The sequence below is a fragment of the Phyllobates terribilis genome, unplaced genomic scaffold, assembly GCF_046119375.1.
Source record: "Phyllobates terribilis strain yellow unplaced genomic scaffold, ASM4611937v1 Scaffold_10__3_contigs__length_209671492, whole genome shotgun sequence".
In the NCBI taxonomy this organism is placed as follows: domain Eukaryota; kingdom Metazoa; phylum Chordata; class Amphibia; order Anura; family Dendrobatidae; genus Phyllobates; species Phyllobates terribilis.
The window spans coordinates 67,564,672-67,590,264 of NW_027362770.1; the positions used below are offsets into that span (position 1 = coordinate 67,564,672).

Consider the following 25,593-nt stretch of genomic DNA (forward strand, 5'->3'; position numbering starts at 1 on the left):
CAGCTGCCTATTTGTACCTGGCCAGACACAACAATATAGGGAAGCCCTTTTTTTCTTAATTATTTCATGAATTTCATGAAATAAATAAAAAAAAAAATACGTGGGGCTTCGCCCTATTTTTGTGTCCAGCCAGGTACAACTAGGCAGCTGGGGGATGGAATCTGCAGCGCAGGGAGACCCAAGCTTTCTGGGCCCCACCCGCTGCAAATTGCAGTCCGCTGCCACCCCGGAAAATGGCGCGTTCATAGAAGCGCCATCTTCTGGCGCTGTACCCAACTCATCCAGGGCCCTGGTGCGGTGGCTCACTGGGTAATAAAGGGGTTAGGGCCAGCTTGGCATTATCAGCTGGCCCTAAGCCCGAAATTCATGGGGTCACGCCAATATTAGACATGACCACTATGAATTTCTAGTAAAGTATTTAAAAAAAACACAACACCCAGAAATAAGTCCTTTAATTTGAAATAAACACACAATTCTTTATTGTTCTAAATTAAACCATACTTACCGTCACGCCCATTCCAGCTGAAGCCAACGATCTCCTGCAATAAAAGTAAAATAATAAACCAACCTTATCCTTACCTTTCCATGGTTCCCAGACAGCTTCAGCTCTGCTACATCGAGATGACAGGCTGGACCGCAGCAGAACGCTGCCATCCAGCCTGTCATCCCGCAGACACTGAGAAGCACAGGCATGCTTGCGCTCCTCAGTGTCTCTCTGTGACCGCATCCAGATGAGCCGAGGTCATGTCCAATGAACTCAGCTCACCTCATGTACGTCACTGACAGCGTGGAAGAATTCTCCTGCACTCAGCGCTTCAGCGTGAGAATTCTCCCACGCTGTCAGTGAAGTACATGAGGTCAGCTGAGTTCAATGGACATGAATGAGCTCACCTCATGCACGTCACTGACAGCGTGGGAAAATTCTCACGCTGAAGCGCTGAGTGCAGGAGAATTCTCCCACGCTGTCAGTGACGTGCATGAGGTGAGCCGAGTTCATTGTCGGCTCATCTTTATGCCGTCACAGCGAGACACTGAGGAGCGCAAGCATGCCTGCGCTTCTCAGTGTCTGCGGGATGACAGGCTGGATGACAGCTTTCTGCTGCGGTCCAGCCTGTCATCTCAATGTAGCAGAGCTGAAGCTGTCCTGGGAACCATGGAAAGGTAAGGATGAGGTTGCTTTATTATTTTACTTTTATTGCAGGAGATCGTTGGCTTCAGCTGGAATGGGCGTGGTGGTAAGTATGGTTTAATTTAGAACAATAAAGGATTGTGTCTTTATTTCAATTAAAGGACTTTATTCTGGGTGTTTGTGTTTTCTTTTAACTTTCACTATGGGGTTAGTAATGGGGGTGTCTTATAGACGCCTCTCCATTACTAACCTGGGCTTGATGTCAGCTGGCATTATAAGCTGACATCAACCCCAGCCCTATTACCCCACTGCCACTGCTACAGGGCAGTGGGAAGAGCGAGGCTAAGTGCCAGAATTGGCGCATCCTATGGATGCGCCATTTCTGGGGCGGCTGACGGCTGGTGTTTCTAGCCTGGGAGGGGGCCAATATTCATGGTACCCTTCCTGGGCTATTAATATCAGCCCCCAGCTGTCTGCCTAGCCTTTGCTAGCTATTAAAATAGGGGGGACCCCACGTCATTTTTTGGGGGGGGTCCCCCATTTTAATAGCTAGTAAAGGCTAGGTATTCCGCTGGGGGCTGATATTAGTAGCCTGGGAAGCTCCGTGGGTATTACCCCCTTCCCAGGCTTCAAACATCTGCCCCAGCCGTCTGCTTAACCTCCGCTAGAGCCTAAAATTACGGGGAACCCCACGCCAATTTTTTTTTAAATAAATCCTTTATTTTAACACTAAATGACAAGTACAGTAATCAACACTATCACTGTACTTCTTATATATGTGACTGACATGTTTCTATCTATCTAATCTATGTGTGATGCTCTATTCCTTCTATTCTAAATTGTCGGGTACAGATGCTGAAATGCCGGCCGGCTTTTTTAAAGAGACAGTGCATGAAAACACTAATATTTTTTTTAATAAATCCTTTACACTAAATGACAAGTACAGTAAGCAACACTGTCACTGTACTTCATATATATGTGGCTGACAAGTTTCTATCTATCTAATCTATGTGTGAAGCTCTATTCTTTCGGTTCTAAATTGTCGGGTACCGGTGTATGCCGCTGATGAATTGCCGGCTTTTCATGTTTCACTGTTGGCACTGTTCCCATCGATTTGGGCAATCACTGTAATGCCACAACCACCATGGCTGTGGCATTACAGTGAGTGGCAGACAATCCCTGCATGATTGGTGCTCTAAATAGCGCCAGACATGCAGGACACGCTTTTGGTGCACGAACAGTTATCGAACATAACCTCGAACAGCCGAATTTTTTGCAAATCGTTCGGGTTCGTCGAACAACTCGAACACCGCCCAAAACAGCTCGAATTTGAGATTGGCGAACAGTTCTAGTCGAACACCGCTCATCTCTAGGTACAGTTCACCTCACGTTTCTGGAGAGCCACTTGTAAATTGCTAGACATCACCCTGGACTTCTCCTCCGCTTACCACCCACAGTCTAATGGTCAAGTGGAGCGGATCAATCAGATCCTGACCAGTTACCTCCGGCACTTCGTTAATGCCCACCATTCTGACTGGGTGGATCTCCTGCCATGGGCCGAATTCTCTAACAACAATCACGAGAGCGAATCTTCCTCCAAATCCCCGTTTTTTGTAGTCTTCGGTCAACATCCTCGGATCCCATTTCCCGTCTCCACCTCGGTGGATAATCCGGCTGCGGAATCTCTTGTTAACAAATTTTCCTCCATGTGGGAGAGTACCCGGTCCGCACTCCTTCAATCGTCCGAGCGTATGAAAAGACTTGCTGACAAAAAACGTCTGGATCCTCCTCAATTCCGTCCAGGGGATAAGGTCTGGCTCTCGTCCAAGTATGTCCGGCTCAAGATTCCTTCCTATAAGTTAGGGCCTTGGTTCATCGGTCCTCTGGAACTAATCAGTCAGATCAACCCGGTGGCCTATAAATTGAAACTCCCGGCCAACTTGCGGATCCCTAACTCCTTCCATGTATCTCTCCTCAAACCCGTGGTACTTAACTCTTTTTCCAAGTCTACAGGTACGCCTCCTGCTCCGGTTTCCGCTGAAAACGAGTTTGAGGTAGAGAACATTCTGGCCACAAAAAGGGTAAGAGGAAAGACCTTTTTTCTAGTAGATTGGAAGGGGTTTGGTCCTGAAGAGAGAACGTGGGAGCCCCGGGAGAACACCCATGCCCCTCTCATCCTTGCTAAATTTGTCTGGCCTAAAAAAGGGGGGGCCTAAAGGGGGGGGTACTGTAGCGTCGGCGTCCCTGCCCTCTGCTAGGCAGGGACACTGTTCCCCTCACCTCTCCGCTCCGAGCCCGGCGTCCTCCTCCCGCTCTGCTGGCAGCGCGCGCTCCTTCCCGGCCACGGTGCTTAGGGCGCGCGCGCGCTCCCCCCTCTTAAAGGGGCCGCGCGCGCCGTCTTAAGGAGTCCCCGGCCAATGGCCGGAGGACTTCACCATATATAAGGCACCTCCTCCAAAATGGAGGTGCCCGAGCAATGTTTTTGCACTGTTCACTACTCTGCTTCAGCCCTCAGGTCCCGTTTCCAGTTACCTGCCAGTTACCTGCCAGTTTCCTGCCAGATTGCTGTCTGATTCCTGCCTGTTATCCGCTTACCTGCTTGCTAGCCTGAGGTCCGACGGTCTGCCTTCTGACACCTGTCAGTCTGTCTATGGACCAGCTTGCCCGCTCACCTGGGAGTGTCCACCTGCTACCTGCCTGCTAGCCTACCAGGAGGTTCCGCCGTCACGTGCTGTGACCACCTGCCAGTCCAGAGACTCTTGCCCGCTCACCTGGGAGCGCTCATCTGCTACCTGTCTGCTAGCCTACCTGGAGGCTCCGCCGTCACGTGCTGTGACCACCTGCCAGTCCAGAGACTCTTGCCCGATCACCTGGGAGCGCTCATCTGCTACCTGCCTGTTAGCCTACCTGGAGGCTCCGCCGTCACATGCTGTGACCACCTGCTTATCCAGAGACTCTCGCCTGCTCACCTGGGAGCACACATCTGCCTGCTAGCCTACCTGGAGGCTCAGCCGTCACAGGTCGTACCTACCCTTTACCCAGAGACTGTCCCGGTCACTTGCCGTGATCTCCTGCCCGTTCACCCAGAGACTGTGCCGGTCACTTGCCGTGACCTCCTGCCCGTTTACCCAGAGACTGTCCCGGTCACCTGCTGTGACTACCTGCCTGTCTTCCCTGGTCGCCACCCACTTCCTTACAAGGACCGCCCCCTTGTATAAGTTGCTCAGAGGTTCCGCCTCCCAGACCCGTTACAATGTGTCACACACCACGTGGTCAGAAAAGGTAGTAAAATGTTAAAATGACATTTTCTGGTGAATGCATTTGTCTTGGTTGAAAGCAATGCAAAAGTGCAAAAAAGTTTTTGTATGTTTTATTGTGAGTCCGTAAAAGTGGCGTAATACCTCTGACAACGTTGTTGACAGCAGTGACCTGGGAGTCAGAAATGATTCCAGGGGTCTTCCCCATGCTGTTCCCATGTCATTTGAGCACTGTTCCCATCAATTTGGGCAATTTTTAGGCCCTCTGCAGACCGCCGGGGGAAAGCCGCCGGAAAAATGCTCGAGTTTCCCATAGACTTACATTGGGCTCGCTACTCGGACCGAGCACTGGAGCATTCCAATTTGCTCGACTTGAACGAGTACTCATCACTAGTATTGAACACAAAGAAATAAAGGTGCAAAAAGCCGTGGAGAGTCATGATGCCAGCTGAAATCTATCAGTATTATGAAAGCAATCTTGCCAGTTAGTGAAAAATAATATCAGCTGGTTCAACTGGTGGCCTATAAAATGGCGTATAAAAAGGTGTCTCATTACTAAGGTGCCATACAAGAAACATCTCATGATGGGTAAAGCCAGTGAGTTGTCTCAAGACCTTTGCAACCTTACTGTTGCAAAACATACTGATGGCATTGGTTACAGAAGAATTTCTAAACTACTGAAGGTTCCAAAGAGCACTGTTAGGCCATAATTCTGAAGTGGAAAGAACATCATTTCACCATAAATCGGCCACAAGCAGGAGGTCCCCGCAAGATTTCACACAGAGGAATAAAAATAATTATCAGAAGAGTTGACCAAGAGCCAAGGACCACCTGTGGAGAGCTACAGAATGACCTGAAATCAGCAGGTACAATTGTTTCAAAGAAAACTATAAGTAATGCACTCTGCGTACATGGCCTGTATGCACGCTCACCATGCAAGACTCCATTGCTGAACAAAAAGCATGTTCAATCACGCTTAAAGTTTGCTCAACAACATTCAGACAAGCCTGTGAAATACTGGGAGAATATAGTCTGGTCACATGAGACCAAAATTGAACTCTTTGGATACCATAATACAAACCATTTTTGCAGGCCAAAATTCACGGCATATCACCCCAAAAACACAATACCAACAGTGAACTTTGGAGGTGGGAACTTGATAATGTGGAGCTGTTTTTCAGAATATGGCACTAGCAAATTCATGTAATTGAAGGAAGGATGAATGGACAAATGTACCAAGACATTCTTGATAAACATCTGCTGCCATGTACCAGGATGATGAAGATGAAATGAGGGTTGACATTTCAGCAAGACAATGTTGCCAAACACACAGCCAAAGAAATTCTCAATTGGTTTCAGAGAAAGAAAATAAAGCTGCTTGAATGGCCCAGCCAATCACTGAACCTGAATCCAATACTAAATGTATGGTAGAAACTACAGATTAGAGTTTATAGAAGGAGCCAACAGAACCTTCTGGATTTGATAAGTGCTTGTGTGGAGGAATTGGCTGAAATTACACCTGAGCAATGTATGCGACTAGTTTCTCCATACAGGAGGCGCCCTGAAGCTGTCATCACCAACAAAGGCTTTTGTATGAAGTATTAAATAAATTACACTAAGCGTGTTCAATACTTTTCCCTTGTGTCATTTCTCATTATTACACAACTTAATTAATGAACATCTAAGGTTTGGTTTCTTTGTCTGTGTGGATTGAGTGGTTTGTTACTGACATCTGGTGAGATTTTCATGTGAATAGAAACCTTTAGAAATAGATTTACTTAGAAAATTGGTGACATGTTCAATACCTATTTCACCCACTGTATTAGAGATGGGTGTAGTATTGAGAACAAAATGAAACCCCCAGATATGTGATTCAAATATGACCTTCGGTGGCTTTCCTATAATGCCTTGCAGCTATCAAATATCTATTACTTGGTATAGTAGCAGCAGAAACAAGAAATAAAGGAACCATTTTGTGATGAATGTGGATCGTGAAAGGTCATCACAACACTCTTGCTTCGTCATAAAGAAAAGGAGGGAAAACCATAAAACACAGCAGAAACTACGCAGTGTGTAAATTAATGTGTGAGGAAATTAAAATAAGACCGGAGACAGACGATCGTATGAAAAATCATCCAAGTTTAATTCAAATTTCATTCATTTTGTCATCCGTGTGTCCAGTATTTTACGTCGGTGTGACGTCGGACAGCACACTGGCATGCACTATTCCCTTCTAAGTCTGTAAAAAAATATGGGATCCCACACAGAACATCAATGTGGCATCTGATTTTTACATATACATTTCCATTATTAACCTAGGAAATTGTATTTGACCATGTACATTTTTGAATGTAGGTATATGAAAATGCATTGCACATGTAAGTCACACAGATGTCACAAGGACGCAAACAATGGACACTCAGATGACAATATGGATCAAAATAGGAGCAAATCATCTGTGTTTTCTTGAGGAAATTTGGATTATTTTTCACATGCTTCGTCTGTCCCCAGCCTATTACAGATTTAATTGATTAAGAAGGAGAGGTAGCAAGAAAGAGCTGGCAGCTACTGCTTGCTAGTCTAATTTAAGGAACGTACACACCACACAAACATTGCAGCCTCTTGCAACGATGGGTATTTTTGCATCTACCTAGAATTTATTGATCACACTTTTTTGGAAATTGGGTTAAAAACATACAAAGGAGAAGTAAAAAAAAATACACAGTCATTTAACTCCGTGACTGCCTCACAAAGTGTGTGTGTCACAAAAGAGGTGTGCATGAAATCAGTACTACTGATTGTAACATACACTTTGTGAGGTCTTCACAGAGATAAATGACTACTTTTTTTTACTTCTCTTTTGTATGTTGTGACACAATTGCCCATTTCCCAAAAAAGAGTGACCAAGAAATGCTAGATAAATGCCCCCCAAAAATAACAACGGCAATTCGCCACTGTATTGGTGTGAGGTGTGTACTTCAAATTAATTTAATAAAAGGTGTTCATAAAAATCAGGATTTCTGTTAATCTAATTTGACATTAGATACACATCACACCTGTACTTCATCAAAGAAGGATGGTGGGCATTGGCGATAAAGTGCAAAGTTAGCATTTGTCTAAAAGATCTAAGGCTAGCCATACACATTAGCCAGCCGACACTGCCATACACAACTTGACCAAGCTTGACCAAGCGCTCCTTTATTCTCTATGAGAAAGCGGCCAATATTGGTGGCTTCAGCAAACATTAGTTTAATGTGTATGGGGGGCTTAAGTCTTACAGGGGTAGCTCTACGGTACGTCTACTGCAGTCAACTTTGAATCATGTGTGGCAGTGGTTACTGTTGCTGGAATAGGATCAAAAGTATGTGAAAGCATTGGTTGTGGTAGTGTTACTATCTGTGGGCATCTTGGGTGTGGGAATTCTTTTGTGTGTTGCTGAAGGACCAATTTATTATGGTGCGAAGGTACTGCAGTCACAAAAAAAGCTGTTGACTTCCTTGCACATATGAGAAAATAAAAAATGATAGCATTATGAGCACGTCTCGCTCTTTCCTCCTTCTCCTCATGGTCATCTTTCTTGTAGCCAGCCCACATCCAAAATAGTATGCAGTCATTGTTATCATCATAATCATCTACTGCTTTCCATACTCTTCCTCTTTTACCTTTGTTGCATCCATAGATGTGGTCAGGAAACATCAATAGGAAACACGGTCAGAGCCGTGAGACTCTGGAACTCTCTGGGAGAGGAAGTGGTGATGTCCAACTCACTTAATGAGTTCAAGAGAGGCCTGGACGCCTTTCTTGCGAACAATAAAATTACATCTTATGCTTAGTTAATTAATCCAGGGATTTAATCTGACTGCCAGATTGGTGTCGGGAAGTGAATTTTTCCTCAATGATGTAAATTGGCCTATACCGCATGTTTTTTTTTTGCCTTCCCTTGGATCAAAGCTGCGGAATAGCTGCAGTGCACAAGAAATAGGCTGAACTGGATGGACGCTTGTCTTTTTTCGGCCTTATAAACTATGTTACTAAGTTACTATGTTACTAATAGGCAACCAATCATCTATTTGTGTGGTAGCACAGCAATTATTTCTATCAGAAAGCTGTCCTTGCTTTGTACTATCATATGGTGGATACCATGGACCGTTCTTTGGAATTGTTGTTTTGCTGCAAGGTGCACTCCACAGTCAACAGCAGCAAATACAGAAAGTGACAGTACATATCTTTTATGGTTCACTAGATCAATGTTTTGAACGCCGACAATGCACTACAACAAGCAGGCCAGGTGGTAACATCACCCATATTGGGCACTACGCTCCAATACCAGGTGATGCTCCATCACCTCCTCCACATCCTCCCCAATGAACATCTCTCATATTCAAAGTCAACAGGGTAGAAAGTTGTTAACACAGCAAAGAAGGGCAAAAGTATTTACGCACCTAGTAGTGATGATCGAGTGTGTATTGTTAACCCTTTTGGTGAGCACGCTCGGGTGCTCGCCGAGTATTTGCGGCCTGCTAGGCATTCATGTTAGTGTCGCCACAGCTGTGACACATTGTCACGGGTGTGTCAGATGTGACAGACAGTCGCCCTGCAGTTGGTTGCAGAAGATCTCTTTGTTTGCCATTACAGATCCCTCCAGCTAATTGACACCCAGGGCTGGGTGTTTAAATACTTTCTGTTTGCTAAAGGGAGGTGCCGGTGATATTCACATGTTCCCTTGTGAAAGCTTGGAGCTATTGCAGCCTGCTTACTTCCTCTCTGGTGTTAGGAGGACGTGTGGTGTAATCTTTCTTTAGTCGGCTCAAGCTAAGTTACTTTCCCCCGTGTTGGTCTCCCTTGTCTTTAGTTGTAATTGGGGACTGACTAGTGCTCATCCCCCCTTCCCTATCCAGTGCCAAGCTCTAGGGAATAAAGGGTTTAGGTTCCTATGCAGCGATTGGTGAGGAACCAACATAGGGACGATAGAGGAGACAGAGTGATAACAGATTAGCCGAGGAGGGCTCCACTTCCCCTTCCCCTAGTGTCTGGGCTCCCTTCCCCTCTTCCCTTCGTGTTGCACTTAGTCTTTCCCACACCTTGCGTGACACACATGCAGGGATTGCCTGTCAAACACACAATCCCTGCATGCATCACAGCTGTTTAACAGCCGTGACACATCCAGCCGCGGCAACACTAACATAAATGCCAAGCATGCCGCAAATACTCGGCAAGCACCCGAGCGTGCTCACCGAAAGGGTTAACAATACATGCTCGCTCATCACTACTACCTAGGTCTCAGAACTAATGCACTATAAGGATACAGCAAACCCAAATAATAAAGATGGTGGCAACACAGGTGAAAAATAATGATGAGACAACCATTCACAACCTAGCAATTCATTGAGGCGGTAATTGCTTAGTATTAAAATTGCACACAAAAATGACTTGTATAGGTTGTACAGTGGGTACAGAAAGTATTCAGACCCCTTTACATTTTTCACTCTTTGTTAAATTGCAGCCATTTGGTAAATTCTAAAAAGTTAATTTTTTTTCCATTAATGTACACTCTGCACTCCATCTTGACCGAAAAAAAAACAGAAATGTAGAAATTTTTGCAAATTTATTGAAAAAGAAAAACTGAAATAGACCCTTTGCTCAGACACTCATATTTATGTCACATGCTGTCCATTTCCTTGTGATCCACTTTGGAGATGGTTCTACTCCTTCACTGGAGTCCAGCTGTGTTTAATTAAACTGATAGGACTTGACTTGGAAAGGCACACACCTGTCTATATAAGACCTCACAGCTCACAGTGCATGTCAGACCAAATGAGAATCATGAGCTCAAAGAAACTGCCCAAGGAGTTCAGAGACAGAATTGTGGCAAGGCACAGATCTGGTCAAGGTTACAAAAGGATTTCTGTAGTACTCATGGTTCCTAAGAGCACAGTGGCCTCCATAATCCTTAAATCAAAGAAGTTTGGGACCACCAGAAGTCTTCCTAGACCTGGCTGTCCAGCTAAACTGAGCAATTGTGATAGAAGAGCATTGGTGAGAGAGGTAAAGAAGAACCCCGAGATCACTGTGGCTGAGCTCCAGAGATGAAGTAGGGAGATGGGAGAAAGTTCCACAAAGTCAACTATTACTGCAGCTCTCCACCAGTCGGGCCTTTATGGCAGAGTGGCCCGACAGAAGCTTCTCCTCAGTGCAAGACATATAAAAGCCCACATAGAATTTGCTCAAAAACACATGAAGGACTCCCAGACTATGAGAAATAAGATTCTCTGGTCTGATGAGACGAAGATAGAAGTTTTTGGTGATAATTCTAAGCGGTATGCGTGGAGAAAACCAGGCACTGCTCATCACCTGCCCAATACAATCCCAACAGTGAAACATGGTGGTGGCAGCATCATGCTATGGGGGTGTTTTTCAGCTGCAGGGACAGGATAACTGGTTGCAATTGAAGGAAACATGAATGCGGCCAAGTACAGAGATATCCTGGATGAAAACCTCTTCCAGAGTGCTCTGGACCTCAGACTTGGCCGAAGGTTCACCTTCCAACAAGACAATGACCCTAAGCACACAGCTAAAATAACATAGGAGTGGCTTCAGAACAAATCTGTTACCATTCTTGACTGGCCCAGCCAGAGCCCTGACCTAAACCCAATTGAGCATCTCTGGAGAGACCTGAAAATGGCTGTCCACCAACGTTCACCATCCAACCTGAGGGAACTGGAAAGGATCTACAAGGAAGAAAAGCAGAGGATCCCCAAATCCAGGTGTGAAAAACTTGTTGCATCATTCCCAAGAAGACGCATGGCTGTACTAGCTCAAAAGCGTGCTTAAATACTGAGCAAAGGGTCTGAATACTTATGACCATGTGATATTTCAGTTTTTCTTTTTTAATAAATTTGCAAAAATTTCTACATTTCTGTATTTTTTTCAGTCAAGATGGGGTGCAGAGTGTACATTAATGAGAAAAATATGAAGTTTTTAGAATTTACCAAATGGCTGCAATGAAACAAAGAGTGAAAAATTTAAAGGGGTCTGAATACTTTCCGTACCCACTGTATATAACCGACCCTCCTCCCGAGGACTGGCTGGCCGGGGTACTGGGTGTTGGCTTACACTCTTTCCTGCTGGTGACAGCTGACTTCCGCACCTCAAGTTTACAATAGGCCTAATAGGTATCGGCAATCTGTGTGGCCTTGGTGGCCTCATTTGGTTTCCGGTCAATCACGAATTGTCGCACCTCCACGAAGCAATGATGAAGAAATTGGTCCTTCACCATCAAGTCCTTCAATTACTTGAAGGTAGCAACAGATAGTCCTGGAATCCACTGGTCAAAATTGGTTCTGAACCCATCCACCACATTATCGTAGCTGTCGTGAGGTCCACGTTGGAGGGTCTGGAACTTTTTGAGGTACACTTCAGGAGTCGGCTTATATTTCCTTATCAGGGCCTGCTTGAAGGCCTCATTGTCTCCATCTTGCTCTCTCTCTCTCTCTCTCTCTCTCTCTCTCTCTCTCTCTCTCGAGAGAGAGAGAGAGAGAGAGAGAGAGAGAGAGAGAGAGAGAGAGAGAGAGAGAAAGAGAGAGAGCGGCGAACACCTCTAGAGCTTTGCTTCATAGCCCTGAGGTTAAGTATCAAACCCACTGGTCATCAGGCATCAGGTACTGTCTGCAGCCCTTTTCAAACCCCCTCAAAAATGTGTCCAGCTTCGCGTCCTTTTCCATGACAGGAAAATGCTCGGGACGGGGTTTAAAGGTGTTGGCATTACTGGAATCACTGTTCAGTGGGGTAGATTTCTCCTTATGGACTCGGATTAACTCCAGCTGTTGGTCTTTGTCAGCTTGTCGCTCTCATGCTGCAGCCTCTCACTCCGCTTGTCACTCAAGCAAACTCACACTCTGCTTTACATTTTTGTAGCACAAGCTGCATCTGCATTTGAAGATCACATCCTACAATTTATTGCAGAATGAGTGGCAAGCAAGAGTCCATTCCACTTTGGGAGCTAGGGTTGCTGCTGGCCCCCTCTGAGTCAGACAGATCTTGAACCGGATACGTAACTGGACATTCTGGTGCTCCATTAGTCCTGAACTCTGGTGCCACATCGTGTTGGTGTCTGGCATCATCCTCAACCACGGCACAGATCAACATCTCTTTTGTTTTGTCTGACCCATCGAAACTGTTATGTTCTGCTACCAGAGCTAAGGAAAGAGAGGAAATCTGTCCCTACGATAGAACTCAGCTGAATCCCTACGATGTAACAGGGAACCTGATCCTGCGATCAGACCTGCTAAAGTCCTAAGCTAATCTGTATGGAGACCTATAGATGTGGGGAAGGAATCCCTACAAGTACTAAGGACTGGGAGGAAAATGGGACACCTCCTAACAGAAATAGTAGCAGACAGACAAACAAACAAAATATATAGAACACTGAGGTCCGTAGACCAAGCAAACTAACAGAGTTAGATACAGAGCACAGGCTAGCTAGAAAGTAGTTATACAATGAAGTCCAGCAAAGCCAGAAGGGCGGAGCAGGATTAAATAGGCCAACAAGGTCATGTGACCAGCAAAGGAAAAAACCTAAGAGCAAGGTTCTAACAGTACCCCCCCTTCTAAGAGGATCCTCCGGATCCCCTAGGACCAGGCTTATCAGGAAATCTCCTGTGAAACGCTCTGATAAGTCTGGACGCGGAAACATCATCTGACCTCACCCAAGAGTTATCCTCGGGTCCGAAACCTTTCCAGGCCACCAAATACTGCAAACTACCTCTATACCGTCTAGAGTTAAGGATGCGAGAAATTTCATATTCCCCGTCCTCCACCACCGGAGGAACAGAGGCAGAGGCGTCACCATCCGACACAACAGCTTTTTTTAACAGAGAGACATGAAATACCGGATTAATTCTCCAGGAGGTAGGAACCTCCAACCTAACAGCAGATTGGTTGACAACCTAAGCACCTTAAAGGGCCCTACAAACTTGGGACCCAATTTCTTAGAAGGAATCCTCAACCGCAGATTCCTAGAGGACAACCAAACCATGTCACCAACAGCGAACAAAACCTCCTGTCGTTTCCTATCAAAGTAGTCTTTAGATTTTCTGTTGGCCTCCTGAAGATTACCACGCACATCCGTCCAAACTCTCTCCAAATCACCGGAAAAATTCTCCTCCTCAGGCACGGCAGATCCCAACTTGGTGAACGACCCAAACGATGGATGTCTCCCAGAACAACAAAAAAAAGGCGAACAACCAGCAGAAGAAGATGTATGATTGTTCAGAGCAAATTCAGCAAGTGGCAGAAACTCAGACCACCCCTCTTGATTGTCTGCCACAAAACAACGCAAGAACTGCTCAACATCCTGGTTTTTCCTTTCTGTCTGGCCATTAGATTCAGGATGATATCCGAACGAGAACGACAAATGAACTCCCAACCTGTCACAAAAGGCACGCCAAAAACGAGCCACGAACTGAGGACCCCTATCAGAAACAATGTCAGTAGGAACGCCATGAAGTCTGACAATTTCCTTGACAAAGGCCTTAGCGAGAGTTTTAGCGCAGGGCAGTTTGACGAAGGGAACCAAGTGACACATCTTGCTAAAACGGTCCACGACCACCCAGATGACAGTAAAACCCTCAGAGGGGGGAAGGTCAGTTATAAAGTCCATAGCCAAATGTGTCCAAGGAGCACTGGGAACCTCCAAAGGACAAAGCAACCCCGCAGCAGGAGTATGTGAGGACTTAGATCTAGCACATATAGTACATTGACGCACCCACTTAATGACTTCCTTCTGCCATCCAGGCCACCAAAAACTGCGACCCACCAGTCTCTTGGTCTCAGAGATTCCGGGATGACCTGCCAACCGAGATTCGTGACAGTCAAACAAACAAATCTCTCCTAAAGGTCCCAGGCACAAACAACCTCCCATGAGGAGTGTTAGATGGGGCATTCTCCTGTGCTTTAAGAATCTCATCTTCCAAAACGGAGTCCAAAGCAGCTATCACAACACCTTCTTGTAAAATGTTCTCCTCTTTCTCAGCACCGACTATGGGAGAAAAACTGCGAGACAAGGCATCCGCCTTAACATTCTTAGTACCAGGGATGTAAGTAACGGAGAAATTAAACCGCGAGAAAAACAGTGCCCACCTAGCCTGACGGGCATTCAGGCGCTTGGCAGCGTCAAGATATATCAGATTTTTATGATCCGTAAGAACCTGAACGGGAAATTCCGCACCTTCCAAGAAGTGGCGCCAGTGTTCAAATGCGAGTTTAATAGCCAATAATTCCCGATTACCAATATCGTAATTCAGTTCAGTCTCCGAAAAAATTTTTGAAAAAAAGGCACAGGGATGTAATCCATCCCCGTTATCCTGAGACAATACTGCGCCAACCCCCACCGAAGAAGCATCAACCTCAACCAAAAACGGCTTAGTCACATCAGGCTGCATACGGATGGGAGCAGAGGTGAACCTCTCCTTGAGATACACAAAAGCTTCAATGGCCTCAGAAGACCACTGAACCGCATCAGCACCTTTCCTGGTGAGATCGGTCAGAGGTTTGACAATACCAGAAAATTTTTTTATGAATTTTCTGTAATAATTGGCGAAACCTAAAAACCTCTGTATCGATTTCAAACCAATAGGCCTAGGCCATTCCTGTACAGCTTGAACTTTAACCGGGTCCATCTCAAAACCTTCACTGGAGATAATGTAACCCAAAAAACGAATTCTCTGCACAGCGCACTCACATTTCTCCAGCTTAGCAAAAAGCGAATTGTCCATTAACAATTGTAATACCTCACGTACGCTCCGCCAATGAGACTCCAGATCCGGCGAATAAATCAAAATGTCATCCAAATACACAACCACATTTTTGCCGATCAAAGGTCTAAGGATGTCATTAATAAGATTCTTAAAAAATGCAGGAGCATTAGTAAGACCAAAAGGCATAACCAGATTCTCAAAATGACCCACAGGAGTGTTAAAAGCAGTCTTCCATTCGTCACCCTCCTTCATGCGCAACAGATTGTATGACCCTTAAGGTCAATTTTAGAGAACCACTTGGCCCCCATTAACTGGTTAAACAGATCAGGAATCAATGGCAGTGGGTAAGGATTGCGTACAGTAATTTTGTTAATCTCACGAAAATCCAGACAAGGACGTAAACCGCCGTCCTTTTTTTTTACAAAAAAAAATCCAACCGCCACAGGAGACTTAGAGGGCCTAATGTGACCGGCGGCCAAACTTGTCTGTATGTATTCATCCAAAGCCTTCCTCTCAGGAATAGTAAGGTTAAATAAACGACTTTTAGGAAGAGTCGCTCCAGGGACAAATTCAATAGAACAATCAGTCTCTATGGGGAGGCAAAACCTGCGATTCCTTCTCAGAAAAAACTCTCCAAAAATCCTGAATAGGAACAGGCAATTCTCCCCTATCCAAAGCTGCAATACGCCCGTTACAACACTTGTCATAACATTTATGGCTCCAGGATTTAATTTCATTGGTAGACCAATCCAGTACAGGATTGTGAAATTTTAACCAGGGCAATCCCAATATTACTGGAGAAGGCAAGTTATTCAAAACTACCAAATCCAATTTCTCATGGTGAACACCATTAATAGTGAGAGGAAATTCACAGACCTTGAGAGTAATATTCTTCAAAGGGGAACCATCCACAGAAACCACAGCAATGGGGGATGATAAAGGTTCGGGTTTTAAATTGAGTCTTTCCAAGAATCCCCCATCAATTACATTCAGAGTAGACCCACAATCAACAAACACCCGAAATTCCATTAATTTTTCCTGAGCAATCGTGGAAGCAGCTAAAAATACACCCTTGGAATTTAAACAGGCAATACGGGCATGACTGACCATTTTTTTTTTCTTTCTTCATACGAAGCTCACAGCCTTTAATCAAATGACCAGATTTTCCGCAATAGAAACACAAGCCTTCAGAAAATAGACGGTCTTTTTCTTGAGAGCGAGGTGCCACCGATCCAATCTCCATCGATTCACCACTGTTAGTACACACATTCTCATAACCAGAAACTGACATAGCAGAGGATTTGCTCTCATTAACCCTTGCACGCAGTCTCCTATTCACCCGTATAGCTAATTGCATAGCCTGTTGCAAATCTTCAGGTGTAGGATAAGCAATTAGCAGGTCTTTAACCCTTTCATTGAGCCCAGCAAGAAATAGACTTTTCAGAGCAGAATCGTTCCACCCTGTTTGAGTAGACCAACAACGGAAATGAGTACAATATTTTTCCACATTACCTGATCCCTGTCTCAAACGTCTTAACTCAGTCTCAGCTGATGCGACACGGTCAGGATCATCATATAATAGTCCCAAAGCAGAAAAAAAACTATCCACTGATCTGAAGCATGTATCACTAGGTTGCAAAGAAAAGGCCCACTCCTGAGGCTCTTTGCGCAAAAGTGACATTATGAACCCTATGCGCTGGGATTCATCCCCAGAGGACTTGGGTCTCAAACGAAAATACAATAAGCAAGCATTTTTAAATGAAAAAAATTCTCGGTGTTCACCAAAAAATAAATCCGGCAAACATACCTTAGGCTCCAAGAAATGTGCTCCAGGACAGTTACTCACGTGCTGACGGAGCTCGGCCACCTCCAGAGAGAGTCCCTGCAGGCGATGAGCCAAATCCTGAACCGACACCATGATGGAACAGAAAAATCTTTCCTTAGAGAATTTGCAGGCTGGACTTACTGTTATGTTCTGCTACCAGAGCTAAGGAAAGAGAGGAAATCTGTCCCTACGATAGAACTCAGCTGAATCCCTACGATGTAACAGGGAACCTGATCCTGCGATCAGACCTGCTAAAGTCCTAAGCTAGTCTGTACGGAGACCTATAGATGTGGGGAAGGAATCCCTACAAGTACTAAGGACTGGGAGGAAAATGGGACACCTCCTAACAGAAATAGTAGCAGACAAACAAACAAACAAAATATATAGAACACTGAGGTCCGTAGACCAAGCAAACTAACAGAGTTAGATACAGAGCACAGGCTAGCTAGAAAGTAGTTATACAATGAAGTCCAGCAAAGCCAGAAGGGCGGAGCAGGATTAAATAGGCCAACGAGGTCATGTGACCAGCAAAGGAAAAAACCTAAGAGCAAGGTTCTAACAGAAACCTTGCTCCTCACACAAACGGAATAGCACAGCTTTCTCATGCTTTCTATAAGCAGCTGCCATCTTAGCAGTCTCTCACCAAATAAAAGATAGAACAGAAAAACAAGAGCGGTGGAGGGATGTAATTGTTGCACGTACACTATTGTCCCAGGTGTAAATAATCACTGAGTCTGATCTCCAAAACTCTGCACAGAATCCTTGCAGGGACCATGCATGTTTTTAGTGACAGGGATAATTGCTCACCCCAGATTTTTAATGCTCTGTAATTCCAGAGTTTTGGAGGTGTTTGGACAACTTTATGGTGACGTGAGCGAATCCATCATGTTCTTCGCTTTGCCATAACGCTGAAAATTTATCTCCCATAAATATTGGATCGATGCAAACCTCAATATTCATCACTGATCACTGGCTCCATAGTACCTAAGATAGTTCCTTTGAACAGAGGAAACCCCTGCCTCTGAGTGTACCTAGACTTGGTGAGTGGTTCTCAGCATATCGCCATACCCTACTTCAATGGAGGTTGAAGTGTCAGCTCTTTCTCATTTCACCAGTTATCATTAATCCCATATGTGATATGTCCTCTCTCCGGAGATATGGATTTTACAATTTTTCTCTATGACATTCAGTATTTAATAGTTATTAATATTTGCTGAAGAACAATTACATTTTACTTTTAAAGTAAATTAGTCTAAATTAAAAAATATTGCCTTTCTGAGCAAATGTCTCGGCCCTAATGGCATTTTTTTTTATCAGGTTCTATAAAAAGCCAGTGGAGGACAACGCTCTTCACCTAACCTACAGGGCTGGTAAGGCACCTGTCATGCGTCTGGGTTCGAACCCTTGAGTCTGTGCTTTGTAGTCGACTTCTCTGTCCATCGAGTCACAGCAGATATACCTTTTCTGCTAGTGTTTAGTTTCTGTTATCCTTGCTTCAGTCTTTTTAGGGTAACAAGTGTTTTCATTTACTCATTTATCTGCCTTATCACCTTAAGAGTGTGGCTTTATATACTAGCTCCCAGCTGGTATTTCCTGCTGGTGATAGTCTCATTTTGATGTCCAGCCATACTGCTGTAGTTTAAGGTTTTTATGTTTTTTATCTTGCACCTATATTCTGTTTCTTTTTAGGAAGTAGGCAGTATATTCTCTAACAGTACGTACTTAATCCTTTATTTTGTGGTTTGTTTTACTCACTCCGGGATCTCTTCCTATTTCAGCACACTTTTGCTTCTGTAGGTAATTTTCACTCTGCTCTGTCCTCCAGTTCTTTAGGAGGAACGTTAAGAGCTCGACGGCCCTTCAGGCAGCATAGATCCGAGTAGCCAGCATCTAGTCTGTGATTAGGGCTATCTCAGCTCATGCAGAAACCACTATGGACTGTGGGATCAGGATCTCTAGTCTGTACAGGAGCCGACAGGATCAGCTGCAGTTTTTAGTGTGTTACCTATTTTCTCAAATTAGTTGCTACACTATCATAACAGCACCTTATTTGAGATGCAACCATCTTATCAAGGCAAAAGTAAAAGGGGATTTTGGGCCTCCCAGATTTCCAAAGAGATCATAGGGATGCACGGGGCAGCGCAGAACCTCCCCCTTGTCTCTGTTTCTTCTGATGTTGCTCACTACACTAATACACAGAGTAGTATAGTGTAGTGGCATCAGATGAAAGGGACAGGGATGAAAACGCACACGGCTGCACATGCCAGCAGCATTTAAACAGCTTGCTCTGGGAAGAGAACACTGATAATTGTAGTAGGAGATGCCTACTCTAAGCACCTGTACACACCAGTTTTCTGTCTTGGAAGTGACAGTCAGTCTTTTTTGATATTTTTATTCAAAATCTTTCTGACTGAGCACTCCTTCCCTAAGCCTCATGCGGTTTTAATTATAGCAGGAACTTATCTTCCCATACACATGCAGACTTTAGTCTCTAAGAGAGGATAAACATTGGGTAGATTCCAGTCAATGAGAAACGCCTTACCGTGGCTGCCGGGTACACATGAATTGGCCAATGTATGCACTAAGATTTCTCAATTATTTTTATTTTCTAGAGCAGTAATGCAATTCAAATTTCATTTATTTCATGTTCGCATACGTGCAGCTTTATTTGTTAGTTATATAAGGAGATGGCTGCTCCTAGTAAGCACCTGTACACACCAGTTTACTGTCTTGGAAGTGACGGTCAGTCTTTTTTGATATTAGTATTTAGATAGTGCTTGCTCTGGGTAGAGAACACTGACAATCAGAAGTGGAGTAAGTTTCAACTGTTGAAAGAACTCGATAATTCTTTGGAAGAAATCCTTCCACATCTTTATCTCTCATCTCTGGATGCAAATTTACTTCCTAAAGAAATTAGATATATTGCATTACATTTATTTGCTAATATATATTTGCTACCACGAAGTCTCTCATAGCCTCAAAGTGGAAATCCTTAAATCCCCCTTCTCTTCCTGAGATTATCGAAAAAATTTCAACTCATAATTCATTTGAATTATCTCATGCCCTAAGGAATCATTTATTAAAGAGTTATTACTCTAGATGGTCCTTTTGGAGCACAAGTTTTCCTCCAGGTAAGAAGAGCCCGTTCATATAAACATATTTGCATTTCTTTGTCAGATTTTACATTTTTCAATTGGAATTGCTGAATAATACTTTCTACTGTCCACCCATGGTGTAACAATACTTAGATAATCTTCTGCTGTGTCTTTCCTTTTATTTTCCTTCCCTTATTAACCTGATCTCATTTCTTTCTATTATTTACTCTCCCTTTATACCTTTACTCCCCCCTTTTCCCATAACTGATTTCTTTCTTATCTCTTCCTTTCTTTCCCTCCCTCCATTACTCTTGATTTTCCACGTTACAATCTTCCCTCCCTTTGTGAAGTTTACATTCACATTTGGAGACAGATATGTATATGTACATGTTGTTGTTATTGTCCATTATTATCCCCCCCTTATATTGTAAAAAATCCCTCAATAAAAAGAATTTATAAACAAAAAAAAAAGAAGAAGTGGAGTAAGGGCCTCAATTTGCAAATGAGAATGTAAAACTGTGCCAAACTCTTGGCCATGCCAAGGGTGCACCAAAGCCTCCTTATTACCATGTGATTTAAAAGTTATTTTCTAAGGTATTGTACCATTAACATGTACAGTGCTAGTATGGTTGTTAAAGGGGCTAAGTCTCCTACAACACAGAATAAGCCATTAACAATGCATTTAGGGGGTGACAAACTCCCTTTAATAACATTTCTGTCTAATCTCTTCTTAGTAGCTAAATAACTTTTTTGCTTCACTTCTATTGTACTTTTAAAATATGGACAAACTGCAAAGGTACTGTACTTGGTCAATACCTTGCTGTTTTATGAGGAAGGTATACCTTCCTGATACAAATGTACTTCCCCTTATTTAAAGTTCTTTGTGTTTATTAATTTTTATGGTTCATTACGTTTTTACCTTTCCTTGTGCACACATCGTTCCATCCAGAGGAGGTCCTTTTTTTGTTTTACAAAAGTAAGGGTTATCAGGGTGACTGCACCAGAGTTGCTTGCAAGGGTCCAATGTTCGAAACTATGGAAAAAGTCAAATAAATAGAAAAATTATGTATTTCGTAACCATAAATCTACATAGAAGGAAAGAGATTTCAGCATAAAAGATCGTCAGCTAAATTCACACTTAATTAGATAAGTGTTAGAAAAGTTGCAACTCCTATACCAAAAATATCTAGCAAACGTATCTCAGACTGCAGTCTTTAGTCATTGCATATTGCATGTCATTTATGTAAAGTCTCTGTCCGCTTGATTTTGTCCATCCCTTTTTTGCTTTGTAAGTCTTGTCTTTGTTTTATAAAAATACATTGTCGAATGTATATGTAAATGAGGCATAAATTCAGGAGGCTTGGCCCTGCACTATCAACTTTTCGGCCTCTCTTTCTCTTTTTCTAGTTTAATATACACTTTAGCCTGTAATTTCTTTTGTAATTTTGCAATTGTAATTTAATTTTTTTTTTTACAATTTCAGGTGAGCAAAACGATGAAAATAAAATACATTCTCATCTCATTATCTCCTGCTATTTTGGCCTGTTATTCAGGGTTCCACAATGTTTCTCATGTCTTCTTCCACAATCCTCCCTTGGCACCAAAAGCATTTAATCTGAGACACTGACAAGGCCTCGGGCAATGCATATCATGACATTATGCCACTATGACATCTGAGGTCTTCCCAGAGCTGAGCGAGAATCGCGGAAGAAGACGCAATAGAAGGTTCATGTAGTGCCGGCGTCCCTGCCCTCTGCTAGGCAGGGACGCTGTTCCCCTCACCGCTCTGCTCCGTTCCCGGCGTCCCTCTCCCGCTCTGCTGGCAGCGCGCGCTCCTTCCCGGCCACTGTGCTTAGGGCGCGCACGCGCGCGCCCTCCCTCCCTCTTAAAGGGGCCGCGCGCGCCGTCCTAAGGAGTCCCCGGCCAATGGCCGGAGGACTTTACCATATATAAGGCACCTCCTCCAAAATGGAGGTGCCCGAGCAATGTTGTTGCACTGTTCACTACTCTGCTTCAGCCCTCAGGTCCCGTTGCCAGTTACCTGCCAGTTACCTGCCAGATTCCTGCCAGATTATCTGCTACCTGCCTGCTAGTCTGAGGTCCGACGGTCTGCCTTACTACTCCTGTCAGTCTGTCTAAGGACCAGCCTGCCCGCTCACCTGGGAGCACACGCACATCAGCCACCTGCCTGCTTGCCTGAGGTCCGACGGTCTGCCTTCCAACTCCTGTCAGTCTGTCTATGGACCAGCTTGCCCGCTCACCTGGGAGCACACACCTGCTACCTGCCTGCTAGTCTACCTGGAGGCTCCGCCGTCACGTGCTGTGACCACCTGCCTGTCCAGTGACTCCTGCTCGCTCACCTGGGAGCGCTCATCTGCTGCCTGTCTGCTAGCCTACCTGGAGGCTCTGCCGTCACGTGCTGTGACCACCCGCCTGTCCAGAGACTTCTGCCCGCTCACCTGGGAGCGCTCATCTGCCGCCTGTCTGTTGGTCTTCCTGGAGGCTCCGCCGTCACATGCTGTTACCACCCGTTCATCCAGAGACTCTCGCCTGCTCACCTGGGAGCTCACGTCTATCATCAGCCGCCACAGGTCGTACCAACCCTTTACCTAGAGACTGCCCCGGTCACTTGCCGTGACCATCTGCCCGTTCATTCAGAGACTGCCCCGGTCACTTGCCGTGACCATCAGCCCGTTCATCCAGAGACTGCCCCGGTCACTTGCCGTGACCTCCAGCCCGTTCACTCAGAGACTGTCCCGGTCACCTGCTGTGACCTCCTGCCCGTCTTCCCTGGTCGCCACCCGCTCCCTTACAAGGACTGCCCCCTTGTATAGTAGCTCAGAGGTTCCGCCTCCCAGACCCGTTCAAGTTCATAACACCAGACGGCAGGCTGAAGGACCCAGTAAGTGCCAAGGTGAGATTTCTCTTCACCCCATGTTTATCATGCTATTGAGCGGCCCCAGAACATAATAAGGAACATTAGATTCACACTGAATAACTTCCATGCAAATCAATTTGTCTGCAAATATCAACTATAGTCTGTGGGTCAGCATGATTTATTTATTTCACTCGCTTACACAGTGCCAATCATTTCCACATCTCTTTACAGACATCATCATCACTGTCCCCATTGGGGCTCACAATCTAGATTTCCTATTAGTATGTCTTTAGAGTGTGGGAGGAAACCGGAGAACCCAGAGGAAACCCACGCAAACACGGGGAGAACATACAAGCTCCTTTCAGAAGTTGTCCTTGGTGGGATTAATGTGATACCAAATTTCTATGTATATTTTTAATGTTTTACTGTTTGCACAATAAAAATACTATGTAATATTTTTGCGTTGCCATATTCTGGTGGACATGAACTTTTTACTTTTCTGTATGAGGAGCAGTATGAGGACTTATTTTTTGAAGATAGCATTTTGGGGTATATGTGACTTTTTTATTGCCTTTTACTTAATCTTTGATAAGAAATGATTGCAAAAAAAACATAAATTTTGTTTGTGTGTGTGTATTTTTTTATGGTATTCACTAGGCAGCATACTAATTTAATAGTTTGGGTCATTACAGACAAAGTGAGACACATTGATGCCAATTTGTTAATTTATATATAAAAATATAATTTTTATGTCACCTTACTGTAAGGACCTTTAAATTGTTTGTTGATGCAGCTGTGCTAGAGCTTATTTCTTGCATGACGAACTGTAGTTTTTATTGATATAGTTTTGGGGTTTTGCTTGTCTTACAGAAATTCTGGCTTTTTTTAAATGATGCTTATTTTAAATTATGACTCTGTATTCTGCGATACCAAACACGTATGGTTTATTTATATTTTCTCACTTTTTCACAGTGATGTCCAACTGCATTTTAATAGGCTGTATCTCTGTCTGGATCACAGCTACAACACAAATCTAGGGCTTATTTTAAAACCCAGTCTGCATTGTGGCTGTCATCATGATCTAGCCTCAGATATCATGGATTAAGGTAGGTTCACATGAGCATATCAAAAAATGCAGAAAAGTGGAACAATTTTTTTCTTACTTGTCATCCATGTACAATCCATTTTTTTTTACAGCAGCACCTGTTAATCATTTACAGGACCATTTACAGTTTCCTATGTTACAGAATTGCAATGTATCTGTAATAATCAGATGATATACTGTGGCTGTGTATGGCATCTAATTTTTCTTTGCGCACCCACAGACTTGAATGGGTGAGTCTCCTCCGATTTACGGAAGAATCTAGTGCATGCTGCAATTTTTTCATACACGGATTCGGTCAGTGAAAAAAATGGTTCCTCTGCACCTCCTCATTGAATAACATTGGTCTTAGTGCGATCCATTTTTTTTAACAACCCAACACTCGGACCAAAAATATGGTCGTGTGCATGAGCCCTTAAAGGGAAAGTCAGAAGTGGGAGCTTTAGACACATGCAGTTCTCACTTTAACCTTCGATTTCTCAAGCTGGGTCAAGACTACTGCCAAGACTCTAAGCTTTAAAATAAGCCCTAGCTTTCTACTGTAGATGGATCCAGGTGGAGATATGGCCATTACTAGCCAGGATGTATCTCATAGGCCATTAGTTACAGAGATGCCACCATGCAAAAATATGTCAGATACATCCCTAGCAGGAAAAGGGTTACTTGGCAAAAGTTCCCATGGACAAAATCTTGTAGAAAACTTTTCCAGAAGCTGTTTTAGCTACAAAGGGGTAATCTCTTCATGGTAATGCTTATGAATTTGGATTGGGCTGACATAAAAGGCTCAGTAGGTGTAATACGTTGGTTTCCCAATATTTTTGTCCATATAGTATACATTTTTATTTCAAGGATTAGGAAACAAAATTAAAACAAAACTAAAAACTATTCTTGAGCAATAATAGAATTGCCACTATTCTGAAAAGATTTACCAGGAAAGGTACACTGAAAAGAAACTGCCTAGCCGAGAACCTTCTGGAGGAGATTTCAATGTCTCTGGATATTTCAAGCGGTAATGATTAAGGGTGTTTTTGAATAGAAAACTACTCCAAATGGTGAGTCCCCAATTTTATTCATGCAGATTATAATACAAATATGCCTAATTTCTGAAGGCCACCAAATCCTTATTAAAACAGCAGATTCAATAAATAGCTTCAAGAATGTCTAGCAGACTCAATTTTTATTATTAAGGCCACATTCACACGCTCAGTATTTGGTCAGTATTTTACCTCAGTATTTGTAAGAGAAAACCAGGAGTGGGTGATAAATACAGAAGTGGTGACGTGTTTCTATTATACTTTTCGTCTGACTGTTCCTCACCTGGTTTTGGCTTACAAATACTGATGTAAAATACTGACCAAATACTGAACCTGTGAACATGGCCTTAAGAGAAAGCCAAAAGCTGCAGAATATCAGCTGATCATCAATTTTAACTGGCAGATCTCTGTGATCTGCTTATCTGTATTTCAAAAACATCTCTCATAGATGCCTCGTGACCATGCTTCAGTATAGGGTGATCATTTGTTGATGAAGCAAAAATAATAAATGCATGTTAA

At 43.9% G+C, this 25,593-nt stretch overlaps 1 protein-coding gene across 3 annotated transcripts in view; it reads right to left on the reverse strand.

Moving 5' to 3' along the window:
• Positions 1 to 25,593, reverse strand: part of LOC141164392 (A disintegrin and metalloproteinase with thrombospondin motifs 2-like) — an 837,082-nt gene that overhangs the window by 330,563 nt on the left and 480,926 nt on the right. For all 3 annotated transcript variants that reach the window (XM_073649565.1, XM_073649564.1, XM_073649563.1), the window contains exon 10: positions 20,980 to 21,093. In XM_073649565.1, coding sequence (XP_073505666.1) covers positions 20,980 to 21,093 — 114 coding nt within the window. The remainder of the gene's footprint in view (positions 1 to 20,979; positions 21,094 to 25,593) is intronic.